At 40.6% G+C, this 15,702-nt stretch overlaps 2 protein-coding genes across 2 annotated transcripts; one reads left to right on the top strand and one right to left on the bottom strand.

Annotated features, from left to right (window-relative positions):
* The first annotated feature begins 10,542 nt into the window (after positions 1-10,542).
* Positions 10,543-12,478, top strand: LOC100141793 (uncharacterized). The gene is made up of 3 exons (XM_001815823.4): positions 10,543-11,068; positions 11,272-11,680; positions 11,726-12,478. Exons 1-3 carry the CDS (start codon positions 10,830-10,832, stop codon positions 12,116-12,118), a joined length of 1,041 nt encoding a protein of 346 aa, XP_001815875.1. The 5' UTR covers positions 10,543-10,829; the 3' UTR covers positions 12,119-12,478.
* A 24-nt stretch (positions 12,479-12,502) lies between these two features.
* Positions 12,503-15,662, bottom strand: Hsc70-5 (Heat shock protein 70 cognate 5). Its single transcript, XM_970293.4, has 8 exons — positions 15,461-15,662; positions 15,185-15,234; positions 14,865-15,134; positions 14,503-14,811; positions 13,352-14,268; positions 13,111-13,298; positions 12,919-13,059; positions 12,503-12,871 (listed from the first exon to the last, which is right to left on the bottom strand). The coding sequence occupies exons 1-8, from the start codon at positions 15,560-15,562 to the stop codon at positions 12,776-12,778; spliced, it is 2,073 nt and encodes a 690-aa protein (XP_975386.1). The 5' UTR covers positions 15,563-15,662; the 3' UTR covers positions 12,503-12,775.
* Between the last annotated feature and the right edge of the window lie 40 nt (positions 15,663-15,702).

Raw genomic sequence — 15,702 nt, 5'->3', positions numbered from 1 at the left:
ATTAAGTTAAGTATTAGGAAAATCGACGAATCGATTACAGTTGCCGGGCGGAGCGTTAATTAAGAACCCGAGGTTGAAAGAAACCCTAAGCCCTTTGGGACAACCTGTAGCGTCCTATAACAATTAAAACGCCTATAAAGCTTTGAAAGTGAGAGGGTTGGAAATGCATGCGAGTCCAGTGGTGGTCAGCCATAACTGTAAAACGAAATAGTTGCCATCACATTCAACCCCCCTAACGACGCAATGCATACTTACAACCCTATAAACAAAGGCTCCTCCCGCGGTCGCCAAATTTACTCGACTGAATTGCACATGATGCAATAAAAAAGTCCCGTATATCCCTCGAAAAATGTTGTCGAAATTAACATTCCCGAGGTAAAAAACGTTAGTTACCCTTTGTGTAAATATCCTCCCGATCAACTTTTAAATGAGTCACATCCCCTATCAAAATAGAAGGGAATTTCCGAATTGCGACAAAGCAGCGCTCTGTTTGCAGATTAAATATAAAATATGCACGGAGCGAGAAGGATTTTTAACCGAAGATTTAAAAGCGCGCTTATAAATTCCTAAAGAGGTATCAGGATGATATGTTTTTAAATGAAAGAGAATAAATTAACTGTCATTTTCAAAAAAGTGGGGCTGGTTTATTCAACCCCATCCTCTGACACAAAGTTGTCTTTGCGCCGGAAGTGGACAAAGCAAAGCCAGCGGAAGCCAGATGCCTCTCCACACCACTTCCTGTTGAGCACACTTTGCACAGATCCGCAGCAAATTGCTAGATGGAAGCTAGGAAAGCGGGCCCTTTTTAAGACACGAAAGTCGTCAGGTGAAATGGAAAATGGCGAACGGAAGTGACAAATTCAATTGGCGAAGGGAAGTGACTCTCGTCCACACGGCGTTCACTCGATTATGGATCAAAGTCCGTGCGGACGACACAAATCTAATTACCTGACCTTGCTTCCTCATTTGAATCGCTCTATGGCGCAAACTTTCGTTTTAAATTTGCCGGATTAGGACCCGGAGTCCGGAAGCAAACTGGAACTCGTGCGGGCAAGCCGGCTCAGTTCTCAGTTCAGAATTTTTGTCTGAATTAGCAATAATCATAACTAGGATGGTTTGATGGGATCTGATAAGAAATTAAATAGTTGTTCAACCATTCCTGACATTCCGGATGAGGCATCTATTACTAATCCGGACCCTGGAGTATCGGTATCAATTTTATAAGATGCAGAAATTCAAGCGCTCGCAGCTATCACCAGTGTTAGAAACCAGACGGAAATTGGTCGGCCTCTCCTCAGGGGTTCCAACAACTGTTATCGTTACACAACAACTACCATTCATGCACAAAGGTAATCTTTTAACTTCCACTTTCCAGCCATAACATCAACTGGAACTTTGAATATGAACGCGATGGGTGGTCGGTCACTCCGATAACCGACAAACTTTGACCATTTCAGCTGAACGCATGGAACACTGTCGCCAGTTTTATGCTCTTACATTTAACTCATAAAACCATTTGCATTTCCACCGAATTACCACTAATGGAAATTGATCGAAAAATGTAATAAATGCGCACTTTTCTCAAGCATCCTCCGGAATAATTATTTTACAGCGCTGTTAGTATTCATATAACGACGATATTACTGACATAAACCCACCGCGTATAAGAACAAGTGCCCCAGGGTAATGAGATAGTGGACATCGTTTAATATCAACCCCCACAATTGCGCTATCACAGCTGCCACAAAATTACACGTCCGAGTTAATAAGTTTTCGTCCAGCATTAAATAAAGAATCTTTTTATTCGTTTTGGGGCCGGGAAATAAAGGCTTTTACCGGCAAATATTTGAATACACACGTCTGAGATTAGCACACTGCCAACGGCTTTGTTGAACCCCGTATTATAAAAATTCCTTTGACATAGCTTTTAATTTGGATGATTATACGTTCACCGGAAGACTAAATTAAAAACACACACAGGGGCAGAATGCGTTGTTTCCTCCAATACGCGAAGCGAGGATGAATTAATTTTAATTCTAATTCGAATAAGACTCTTATATTTCGTGAGGTTCTTTTGTGTTTTTTCAGGGGTGGCGAACTGGGACAAAGTAAATCATAATGCAAATCATTTTTAATCTTGAGTAAAAGCAAACAGTGCTTAATAAGGACGGGATAAACTTCGTTGTTTGTAGTGCTGACGGTAGGCGACATGTTTGAAATATCGTTGCCGGCGAATCTCCATGAAATACGCTCAAAATAAAATGCGCTCTCGCAAACGGGAATTAATTTAATTTGTACCTCATTTCCGCTGATTTCCTGGCGAACTCCGCTTTTATTAATATTTTGCTACTTATAAAGGGATTTCGTTTTTATCAAGGAAATCTCCATGTGGCCATTCATCCTCACTACAATGCTTATTATTAAACCATTAATACAGTACAATCATTTCAATCAGCAATCCAATCAAGGAATAAATTTTTCGATGATGTTTGGTCGCAATTGCCTGTTGTTGCACAAGTGCATAATGCTCCCATCAGTTGGGGTGGCATTGTCCATGAGTAAGAGTGTAGAACTGATGATTTCATTATTCGGCCGACCGACGCGATAAATTCAACTGATGGGCCAAAACAAAATGCATTTTTTATTGGCCGCTTACCCGTTTATCGATTGGCCATATTCCGATGCAGCTTCAGCCCCCATAATCTGATGCAATCGGGCAATCAATAAAGTGCAGTTTCCCTATCATTGTATACATACAAACCGGCTATTGCAAGTACGCAGGCGAATATCACCCCTTTACATAATCCATGTTCATGGACACTGTCACCCTCGGGACCTCCTCCCCCGGCCCCATGTATGCAAGCGATAAATGCGTGCATGCATTACAGTATTATGGCCAAAACTGCACCAGCTTTCACATGCATTCACGAAATAATTCACTAATAAATTTTGATAACTGAGTTTGCAGGGTTGCGCTTTAACCCCCGGCTTTATGTTTGTTTAAATGGAATAGCAAATCAATATATTTTAATAAAATCTGTCTGCACTTTTATGGAGTGGGTGCGATTTTTTAGGATAATTCGTCTTGAACTTCTTTTAACATAATTAAAACAGCAGTTGATTTGTTCGTGAAAACTCCGACATAATTGCAGTTGTTTCCTTGGTGCTTTATTCATTTTCATTTACTTTCTTTCCAACAGAATATAAAAGTTAGCGTGTTCCTCCGGAGCCACCTGTGTCAAATTAGTAAAAGATAAAACGATCCCGACGGCGTCGCTTGCTCAAGAAACAAATTCCATTTGTGTATTTTTTTCATAAATCTAATTTGTACGTCGTGCTGTTTTATTAAGAACGCTGGAATATGAAAACTACTTCGTTTAAGTTCCACGAATATGACAACAACTTTCACGTGAATAATATTCATTGTTATGGTAATTCCGCTGAAAAATGGTCCTTTCAAGCACACAGCCGTACACTTTTTCACTCTTGCTAGAAGAAGCGACTTGTTTAAAGACCGCTCTTATTGATTTCTCTTAGATTTATTGAGGATTGTTTGTGCTTCTTGGACCCAAATAGCCGCCCTGAACGAACACAAGGGGATGTTTTTACGTTAAAATCTAATCTATACTCTGCAGACTTTTTTTCTTAGCTGATACGACAATGGACTTGATGGCAGGAGCTTAATACTTCTCTTTCAACATTCCCCCTTAATTTGCTTATCTTTTGCTGTTAAGTCCCTTCTGACATATTGCTGTCTCCAACTTGTTCCTGACCGCATTTTTCTTTTTCGGCGCTCAATTAATTCACGCCAACAAATTCAACTTCCCACAATATGCAACACAAACACAAAAATTGGCTTCAAGCGAGTGGTGTCTCATTAAAATATCAGTTTCATGTTCAATGGGTATTATTCTTTCAGAATTGAGTTTCAAAGAAGACGCTGTGTGCCTATGTAAATTTAATAGCCTATTATTTTAGTGAATTTATTATTGATTCTCTCGAGTCGCCGGAAAAACTTTTTAAGACGCCTTGAATGAATAGACGTATTATCAATAACTGACTTCTTTGTTCGCGCTGAACTCTTTGTTAGGAATTCATACGCGTGGAAACAAAGCTGCCACATAATTGCACGTCAAAGTTGATAACATAATTTGAAGTACTGATCCGTTTTTCTATCGCTTCCCTTGTGCCAATTAACCCAAATCGGGGCTCCCTTCGCTGTTACACAAAACACGACGGTTCCCCTCTCGTAAAAACCGAACGTCGTAAAGATACATTATGACCGGTTCGTAAATCATAATTCGTAAAATATGTATCCTTTTATTTCATTTCGCCGAAGCATTCGCGGCAAAAACGACCGTTTCTTTGTAATAACACCATTCACAAAAGCATGGGCGCCCGCGGACTCTCTTGGTCAAAGCCCTGGACGACGATAAACACAAATAAAAGGTAAACACAACTAGCGATTCCTTGCGCAAATAACGCCAACACCAAATATTTGCAAGAGAAATTGTACCTATAATATTTATTATCCCTTTTTCGATTTTTGCGCCGCCCGCCTAGGCGGGCGCATTGGGCTGAAAATAATTTGCGGCTTTTTCAAATGTGGGCCATAAAAACACATCCGGTGTTGAATGCGATCATAAACATGTGCAGATATTGGACAACAGTGACGGATCGGCCTCGCCACTACTGCATATACATAAGGGAGCGCCCTTTGACAGTGATGTATCCGCTAATCCGCTCCACGCGATCACTTTGAAGGATATCGCAGGGGAAACCCACCAAGTCCTAATTATTGCCGTTTCAAAAGTGGCGGTTCTTGACCTCCCTTATGCGAGTCCAGCCTGGCCATTGTTGTTGCCACAACGAATAATCGCATGTTTTCACGTAATTGCCGGACTCTACAATCTACAAATTGATCTGTTTTTTAACCCGATGCGCCTCGTATTTGTGAAATATATTTTTTTTGTAAAGCGCGACAAAATGCGTTCAAGCAATCACTAAAAAATAAAAAAGCCGAATATAAAATTTGCTTCCTGAAACTTTTTGGTTCTTTTGAATTTGGGGACGTGTGTGTGAATCTGAAGACGGTCGGCCACTTGGTATTCAGTGTATTTCGGCGTCTCCCTCGTTGGGTCCTCATGCGTAAAGTGGAACACGGCCACATATTTGAAAAGTCGCCTTCGAAATTTAAAACAAAGATATTTGAATTCTCAACAGCGGACGTCACTAACAAAGAGCTTCGTATTGGAGTGACGGGAATATTTCTACTTCGACTGCCGGGACGTGATAAAACAAAACAAATGTCCAGGGTTTTTGAATAGGTTTTCGGCGTGAAGGGTGCTTGTGTCCACATAGTTTACTTCGACTCGAGGATTTTATTGAGGGCTTGGACGACCCCTTTGATTGCTCTTCCATGACCGAAATCACAATTATTTTCGGGGGTCCACACAATAAAAAATTAAATGAATAAATGAGGTGGATTACGAATACTCGTAAAAACGGGAAAACGTGGCCGCTGCCTCTGCTAATGACATGTGAGGGAAAAGTTTCGGAAAGTTGCCTCGGGTAACATTCTTATTCCATAAAGATTACAAGAAACGCGTGTGTAAGAGCATGTGTGCAGCGCAAAATCTTTCATCAGAGAGGACATATCTGGTTGTTTCCCGGGGGCAGGTGGATTTTTTAGGATCGATCTTGGGCCCTAATTGAATCGGATTCCTTACTTGTTTACTTTCAGCTGAAGGATAACATTGTTAAGGACCCTTTTCTTAATTCCGTCTTTAATAGTCCTCGCTGTAACATGAATACTTCCTGCACACTCAACTCATCTGCCCTGATTTGATTAAAAGTTTTATTCGGTCTTGAAATTTTTAAAGCCGGGACGTAATCAGAATAACGCTATTACCAACCGAGTCAATTAGGCAGGGTATGAATATTAAAAGCTCGCACTCTACTGTCACCGCCAATGAGACTAATGTATGCGTCGCATTCGCCCATGTCTTAATTAAAAGCGTTTTTAAATCCGATTTTGCGATGGTATCTCCATATTCAGCGATCTAATTAGACGCGCCGGCCAATCAAATTATAATTTTTCAGCTTGGCGAATAACAGATTAGGGCCAGCTCTATCCCGAATCAATCAAAGGGTGACCCAAACCCACCGACGAAACGATCGTCAATAAAATGATGCCCTAACTGCTTTGATAGCGACCAACTTTACGATGCCCTTAGTACTTTTTATTGTTCTTTTCTCCTGGTTTTTACTTTCAACGGGACACTCTTTTATGACAGTATTTGGCTAAAGTAGAGATAAAATGCGAAGTATCGCCAATCTTTTCCGGCTTGGAATCCGGAGATAACTGCAGGGGCGAGCACTTCTAACTTATTGGGTGAAAGCTTGACACAACATCATAAGAATCGACGCCGTGCAAATGATCTATCCATTCCCCACATTTCAAACAATAACAAATACTCAACAGTTTTTCACCAACGATAGCAAGGACTCAAAGGAGTTTCAGCAGGAATATGGATATTAGTTAGTTTGGGTTGCACTGTAGAGCGCGTGATATTTCAATTATCTTTTAATGTATAAGTTAGTTCCGAGCCCTTTATTGTTGTTTTGAAGGAAGTTGTAGCGGGACTTGGCGGACCTCTAGTTTGTGGTCAACTAGGTGAGCTCATCGTATTAACACGGAACTGTGAACTTATTGATTTAGACAGTTTGGTGAGTTTGTATGGTGTTGTCGTAACCATAAATAAGGGCAGACAAAGGCCATAAATATCCTTGCACCCGTTTATTACCTTATAAAATATTTATTTTTTTATTAAATTGAACAGCGCTGTTTGAGGCGCGCGACATCAAAAAAGTCAACCACTATAAAGGCTTCTCGCGAAATTAGAAAATGTCACAGGAAAATTGCCGAATATGAAAGAAGCAATAACGGATTTACGCCAGTCATAACCGTGTTGGAATATATTTTACGATTTCGCGCACGGAAGGATTTCAATCCTCTCGTCGGAATAATCACGTAATTAAATGAGTATAACGTGCGCAACCGACTATGATGTATTTTACGGCTGCCGACGTAATTGTCCGTTTTAGGGGCCCTTCAAGAATTATATGCATACGATTTACGTTTCGCCGATCTAAATGATGAGAAATGCACTTCCGGAAGAAACTCGAAACGAAAGCACGTCCATGACTATCTCAAAATCTACACGGACAAATTGACGAAAAAAAACAGCCCACGAACCGAATTTATTGTGCTGCATTAAGGGTGCAATTTCACCTGCACGATTTTATCGGCTTCCTGCTGTCGCGGACCGGCCCATTTTTCGGCCGCACGGAACGTTGCAATTTTATTAGCCAGACTTAATTAACAAATAAATTTATTTGATTGGTAAAAAATAAAGCAAAATTGTCTGAATTTTTTAGCAGAAAATGGACCCATTCAAGTTTCGCCGACTCCAACCTTTGAAAAGTTTAATTTAACTTTTAGGAAAGTTATTTAAAATTATGGTTGTAAAAACTCATCAAACCTTTGATATTTAAAGTTATAAATTATTGATTCGGAAAGTTTCATCGGTGAATACGCAGATATATTAAGCTATAGAGGATGTAAGATTAAAGCTCCTCATCTTTATTTATCAAGAGTGGCAAAGTCTCGCACAAAAAGTATTTATGTTTTATGTCCTCAAAACAAAGAAATTTTCTTAAAAATGAAATCCTACGTCTAGCCGTGGCTGTTTATTAAGCGGACGTTTAACTAAAATTTACTCGGGGCGTCCCGACGCCTTTATACACCGAAGCCTTAATAAGCAAAGAAACTAGCAGGAATTTTTATCGTAAGCCTAACCGTTGCTTTTTCCACATGTGCCCCTCAATTAAAAGCTGTAATAAAGAACAGGGCGTCGTAAACCGCCAAGTGCGAATTTATTTCAACTCTTTTTACGATTGCCCTTGTCTCGCAAGGTGAGGGTGAATGCCCTAAATTTGTTGCAGGTAGGTCGTTAATCACATGCAACTGCAATTTGGTCCGGTCCTCGGCGAGTTTATTGCACGGTGAGTTGGCGGTTTTGGCGGTGGATTGACAATGGAATCGGTTCCGTGACGAGTTAATGACAGACTGGGGGCGGATGCACCGGCTTATGTATTACAATTGAATTGCCAGCTTTTTATGTCAGTTGCATTCAACACAATGCAGAAAGCGGTTTCGGGCCTGGCAAGACCTTCATGCCTCCAAGATTTTTTCGAGCACGCCGAGCATTGGCCTCTGACGGCGAGGAAAGATCTCTGACACAATTTTCGGTGACGGGAGTCACCCGATTTCGCATTCGAATGCTTCTCTTTCCTTTAGATTTAAAAGCATAAAAGCTACATCATAAATAAAGGCTTTAGTTACTAATTATTGTTATTATTATTATTTTCAATCTCTTATATTAGAAAGCAAAAGTGTTCTTCTACTTAGGTAATAGGAAGGTGAAAGAACAAACACAGCTTTTTATATTCTTTGTAAAATAAATAGTATTGACCTTTGGTCCGGCCACTGTTTCATTTTCCAATTATTAGCGCATAAAATAAATACAGGACAACACAGTTAATAATTCATGGTTCTCTAAAGCCATTTTAAATAATCATTAAGCTTATAAATTATATTATCAGTCTACACGGTCATCCATTCTATGCCATTATTTACACTAAATTTTTTAGATGGCAAATGATGGAAAATCAATTCAAATGAAATATCATTTGCGTTTGAATAATAAATACACGTATGTCTGCGGTATACAAACACTAATTTGAACGAACAGAACTGATGATTAATGAAAATTCGAAATGGTTAAGTACTAACACCGAAATAAAAATATGAGCTTTACAAAAATTGTGTTTTTACATTGTCAAAATCAAACACAATGAACGTTGGATTAAAAGAATTAATAACTAGTTAGGTTTATTGTGCCAAAAATCGGGGATTTGTTTTTCAAAAAAGGGTAAAAATCTTGCGGTAAACCAGCCGCTGCCATCTCTGGGCAAACCCCAGCAACGCTCGTTTCCGTGTAGAGAGCTTTCGAAGGACACCTGGTAAATTTGAATGTTAATAGCACGTCCTAAAATGGTTAATTATGTGTATTTCCCCGCTTTAGAACTGTGTACATAAAGAACGATTCAATTAAATTACAAAGATTTTGGGCGGAGTTTACGACACCGCCGGTTGTAAAACGCAGCTCTGGATGTTATATAACTCTTTAGCGAAATCGTAGGTCCGCATTAAAATTTTATCCAACATAAATTAAATACAAAAGGTCCTTTTGTTGATAGTTGATCGTAAAAGTCCAACTATTCAAATGAGGGCCGATCATTTTTTAATGGTCGCGCCAAAATAAAGCCAACGGCTTACGCAATAAAATGTGGAGCGAAGCATGAGGACGTTTATGTGACAATAAGTTATCACCCCGTTCTTTGTTCGGGGTGGCTCCTCACCGTTTTAATGGGCGTCGTAAATTCCTGGGGCGGCCAGTGCAGCGTCGCCCCAGCACAGGGTAGACCGCGAAATGTAATGCATGATCGCAAAAACGTGCGCGCAATTTTCTGCATTTTGAAATTGAAAATTGGATGGAGAAATGCATTTTTCTGGCGAAACACGTGTTCAAGACAGACTGTCATTTGCGTTATACAAATGATTTTATGCAAATAGAAGCAATCTGATATGTGATTTATGATTCAGGAACATTCAACAGTTTGACAAAGAAGATTAACATTTTATATATTCATAGTCTCGCAGACGAGGGTGTTGGTGCTGGATTTCGAATGAATTTAAACATCATTCACCCGCTCATTGACAGAGATGGAGAAGGTGCCACATGTGAATTGCACTGACACAGCCGGATTACTTTTTAAATATTTCGAATGAAAAATGTTACGTACAAATCAAATCGTTCCAAGCGGTGTTGTTTCCAGAGATTACGAATCTAGTGGTCCTTTTGAAGATTATTAAAATACTCTCTCAATAATTATAATAAGGTTAATCTAAATGCATTACAAAAAAAACGATGAAGAAAAAAACTTTTTTATTACATCAAACGTGAATAGGTTTCATAAGATTTTTGTGATCACATATTACATCAAAAGACCTTCTCTGATCTTAGTAAACCTTCAAAACATCAAACAGAGGGTGGTTCTTCAAAACCACTTCCCCATTTAATAAATTTTGTCCAGAACATTAAAACATACATTCTGTTTTTTATAAAAAGGAGTCGAAGCATCTGAAAATTCTCTTTCACTACTAATACTGATTAAATAACGATGTTACGTTTTTTAACATTCATCAATACATAAACAGTTTCTTTGGAGCGGCTATACAAAAGTGAAAAAATAAACCACATCAAAAGAAGTTTATTGATTCATTCCACACCATTTGTGCTGAAAATTCGCGTATGATTAAAGTAGATTCGAACAATGTGTAATTCAAACCTACGCATTAATTTAATCCTATTTTTATTGAGACCACGTGCGACATTCCACGTCTCAAGTTTGTCATCATGCAAAAGTGCGATCTCAGTTTTTGAAAAAAATACAGTTCTAGCGCCAAATTCACGTCAAATTTTCATTTGAAAATAGGCCCGAAATAGGTGAAAAGGGCACAAATTAAGTAAAATTCCTTTTGAACGTCCACGTCGGCGCTCCAGAGCGCTGGTGCGCCAATATTGATTTACTCGGGCGTGTATGTGCGAAGTGGTCGCATTTCCAAAGTCACCCAAATTTTGCAAAAAGCCAAAGTCATGTAATAATGTAGTGCCGGTAATCCAGCTACTATTGTCCCGAAAATGACTTCGACTGAAACAACCGAGAACCAATTGACTCCTCAAACCCCAGTGCTAACTGTTGCATGTCGTATTCTGCGATCACCATCGCACGAATCGGTGACCACGGACTTATCCCTGTTCTCAGTGTCTTCAGTAGCGTCCGACGCACAAGTGGGGCGCCGCCTTCTTAGCTTCGGCAAGTGTGATAGCCAATTCGTCAGGGGGCACAGCCCCAACCCCGACAGCAGGCTCCAGGACAGGTCGGTAAAAAAAGATTGATTGGAAAAAAGGGCGCAAAAATCTCAATCCGGCACTGGGAAAGAAATTGCAAAGTGTGACCACAGCACTTTCTAGCGTGTGTCCTTCATAGTTTCTGAGCATGACATAATACCAGCGCAGCCTTCATTATTTTCACGCTTTTCATTAACAGTAGTTCGCTTAAAATGTCTTTTCTTTGGCGCAGGCCGGCCGACATCCCTGAGATCCTCTGGTTTGAGGAAGAGACTGAACTGATACGAAGTTGTGCGGCCTTGTCGTCTGCAGTCGGCCTCCAGAAGAGCTTCAGCACTAGCGACATAAGTCAATTACCCTCGCCTGAAGATGGCTCAAACGTGCCAGGACTCAGAAGTGCCGTCTCCGAACTCGCTCTCAACACTCTACAACGGTCAGGTTTCCTCCTGGAAAACGCCCGCCTGGACCACACGTCCAGATCCTGCTCCACTTGGGTGGCAGTGGGCGACATTGCTTCCACTTCGCAGCTGCCCTCACCCCACGGGGGGCAAAGCGCTGCGACTGCACAGCCCCAGACAGCAACGCCGCCGCCGCCACCGGTCTTCACAGCGGCGGATTTTATCCGCTCCGTCAATAAAAAGGTTGGTAATGGAACAAACATCCAGTTTTGTTCATTGCAATCGTAGGTGCGCCAGAACTACATCAGGCGAAGACTTCTCACCACGTACAAGGCTCTCGAGCGGCTCTCGCAAAGCGAATTTAATTTAGATAGGCTAGAAATAACTCCATCTACAGCAACGGCCAGTGTGAACACAGAGTGTGGACAAAACTCTGGGCCAGTCCGTCTAACAGTGCCAGGTTCGAGTCCGTCGGCCAAAGCCAATCCTCCGCCTCCTAATAGTACTAATGCGGCGGTTCTACGAGCGGCGAAGCAAAGAGCTAGCAAAAACTTACCGCTGACAATACGAGATGTCGAGCGGGAAAGGGGGAAACCCCTCTCGAAGTACGAAAGAAATATGATGATTTTTAACTGGCTGCATACGCTTGACGATAATGTCTTTGTTGAAGGTATTCAGTAAAATGTTTAATATGTTTCATGGTGCTCTTGTATCTCTGGGCATTTTGTTTCAATTAGCTAAACGGTGAGCTAAACGTACCCAAAATATTTAGACTTGAATTGTTATCAATTTTGTATAATGCGAATTATTTGTATAACAAGAATTTTTTCTATCGCGAATATGGAGTCTATTCTCCGAGTACTTGTATTTTTTCAAAGTGTTTTGATTTATTATAGAAATCTGAATGTGCAAGTGACATGCTGACGTTGGGTCTTTCGGTTAGTTTACGAAATCTGATACATTTAGCACACCCGTATTCAAAAGAGATGTCACATTTTGTGGATCACTGTATCATATCAATAAAATCCATTTTGTTTTGTCCATGGTCTTTTAATTAAAACACGGTTAATACAAAATTATTTTTATTTATTACTAAAAATTTACAACAGAATCGACAACTGGCTCACAAACAGTCACAGCATCACTATCAGTAACAAGAAAATAAAAATAATAAAACTTATTATGAATGCACACTTATCCCAATTAAAGAGACGACAAGAAGATACAAGATCCGTCTTTTTAACTAGAATCTCATTTACGCGCCAAACGTACAACAACGGAAAACGGTACGCAGCTTCGGCTTCATCACAAATTAGTCACTAGTCAGTACAAACACATTTAATTTTTATCTTCTTTCTTTTCCTTCGGTTCTTCTGATTGTTGTTCGGACGAACCGCTGCTGCTGCCACCGCTGCCTTCGCGGTCTGCTGCCATCTGAGAGAAAATGTAACGCAAAAATCAAAACAAGCAACAATAATTACCTTCTTGTACGCCATTTCGAACAACTTAAGTGACGACTGTTGAAGTGTGCCTGTGACTTTGCGGATTTCTTCGGGATCGGCTTCGTCTTTCTTCGCCAACATTTCCCTAACTTTGGCGATCTCTTCTTTCAATTTATCACACTGAAACAACCAGTTTATTACGATTCCCTTACTATACAATCAACCAATTACCTCTTCTTTGGGCAACTGGTCTTTGTATTCTTCCATTTTGGTCTCAGTATCGTGCACAATTCCTTCAGCTTGATTGATAGCTTCAACTCGCTCCTTCTTAATCTTATCTTCCTTTGCGTATTCTTCAGCTCTGCGCACCATGTTCTCGATCTCTTCCTTGCTCAAACCACCAGATGACTGGATAACAACTAGGAAATTAAACAATTGTGGATTAAACCCAAAACGAGAGAAAAATCATTACTTTGTTGTTCCTTTCCTGTTCCCTTATCCCTTGCCGAGACATGGACGATACCGTTAGCATCAATATCGAAAGTAACTTCAATCTGAGGCACTCCTCTCGGCGCTGGTGGAATTCCAACAAGCGAGAATTGCCCCAAAAGCTTATTATCTGCGGCCATTTCACGTTCACCTTGGTGTACTTTAATCTCGACTTGTGTTTGTCCATCGGCAGCGGTCGAAAACACTTGACTTTTCTTAGTCGGAATCGTTGTATTTCTCGAGATAAGTCTAGTGAAAACACCGCCCAAAGTCTCGATTCCGAGAGACAACGGTGTAACGTCCAACAAGAGCACATCAGTGACATCACCAGCCAAAACACCCCCTTGGACTGCAGCCCCAACAGCCACAGCTTCATCAGGGTTAACGGCACGACTCGGCTGTTTACCGAAAATATCCTGAACGGTGCTCTGCACCTTCGGCATCCTTGTCATACCCCCGACAAGCAAAACCTCCCCAATCTCGTTTTTAGCAACTTCGGCATCTTTTAGAGCCTTCTGACAAGGCTGAACTGTGCGTTTGACCAATTCACCGACCAGACTTTCGAATTTCGAGCGAGATAATTTGAGATTCATGTGCTTTGGCCCAGAGGCATCCATCGTCAAATACGGTAGATTTATATCAGTTTGCATTGACGATGATAATTCGATTTTAGCTTTCTCGGCAGCTTCTTTGAGACGCTGCATGGCCATGGGGTCTTTAGTAACGTCAATCCCCTGCTCTTTTTTGAATTCAGACACTAAGTGATTGACAAGGACGTTGTCGAAATCTTCACCACCCAAGAAAGTGTCACCGTTGGTTGATTTCACCTCGAAAACGCCCTTTTGGATTTCGAGAATTGAGATATCGAAAGTGCCGCCGCCCAAATCGTAAACGGCAATTCTGAATTAAAAAATTATACAATGTAATCATAGGACGCATTTAAATAACAAAAAATTACAAGCAGATAAAGTATTATGTTCTCAATAATAATCCAAAGAATAATAAAAAATTCATCGTACTATGTAAACCGAAATTACTTTTTTATTGAAAAATGTGTTTCATATGCTGCTTCTTCCAGATATTTATGATTGTACGAATTCGCGATAACTCGAACTACAGACCAATTTAACTTACATTTTGTCCTCGGTTTTGTCCATGCCGTAGGCTAATGCGGCCGCTGTCGGCTCATTGATGACCCTCAAGACGTTCAAACCTGCAATTTGTCCAGCATCTTTCGTCGCCTGCCTTTGCGAGTCGTTAAAGTACGCTGGCACGGTGATAACAGCATTTTTAACTTTAGTATTCAAATAGGCCTCAGCCGTTTCTTTCATTTTTGTCAAAATAAAGGCACCGATCTGGCTGGGAGAATACATTTTTCCGTCGCTTCCTTGCACCCAAGCGTCGCCGTTGGAAGCTTTGACGATTTTATACGAAACGTTATTCCTAAAGAGATAAATGATTTTGTTTGCAAAGTGCATCAAGAGGCACGGACTCACATGTCTTTTTTGACCTCACTGTCATCGAATCGTCTACCAATTAACCGTTTTGTGGCATAGAATGTGTTGGCTGAGTTAGTGACGGCTTGCCGTTTTGCCGGCATGCCCACCAAACGTTCACCGTCTTTCGTAAACGCAACAACTGAGGGAGTTGTGCGGGAACCTTCGGAATTTTCAATTACTTTTGCCTGTTTGCCTTCCATGACGGCAACACATGAGTTTGTAGTACCCAAATCGATGCCAATAACGGCGCCTTTGACGCCCTCAGACCTAAATCACTCATGATAGACCTAACACCGTTTAAAACAAATCACACTTACTTGAAACGAGTCTGAATGTCATATTTCGGGTGTAAAGTGTACGAGGAGGTCTGAAAAAACGAAAATTTTACAACGTGAAGGTGACGCAACACCCTGGAAGAAACCGGCGACATAACCCCACTTACGCAAAACTGATAAAAAAAGCATTTTGCAAAGAAGTCTCAACACTTTATGCGCTAATTATCGATACTTTGACTAATGTATTATCGTATGAACGGCGTTATTCGGCGAAATTACGCACAATTACATTTTTTTAAAATCCAGAGAAAAACTCACGTTGTTTGTCAAGTAGCTGAAATTCCTTTTCCCCACAACATCGTAGCTAAATTTCGAGCATTCAACAGCTTTACGACTGAGAACACGAGCAGCGGCCAACATTTTTTCGAAATTTTGGGAAAATTCTTCTCAAAAAGCTCTTTGAACTTCACGTGCGTCAAAAAACAGTGACGGTGACAGAAAGAGCGCACTGATTAAAAAGAGAAAATGTTATCTCGCCTGGTTGCCATGTCGTTATTACC

The sequence above is a fragment of the Tribolium castaneum genome, chromosome 4, assembly GCF_031307605.1.
Source record: "Tribolium castaneum strain GA2 chromosome 4, icTriCast1.1, whole genome shotgun sequence".
Taxonomy (NCBI): Eukaryota; Metazoa; Arthropoda; class Insecta; order Coleoptera; family Tenebrionidae; genus Tribolium; species Tribolium castaneum.
This window is presented reverse-complemented; position numbering and strand designations above follow the sequence as displayed.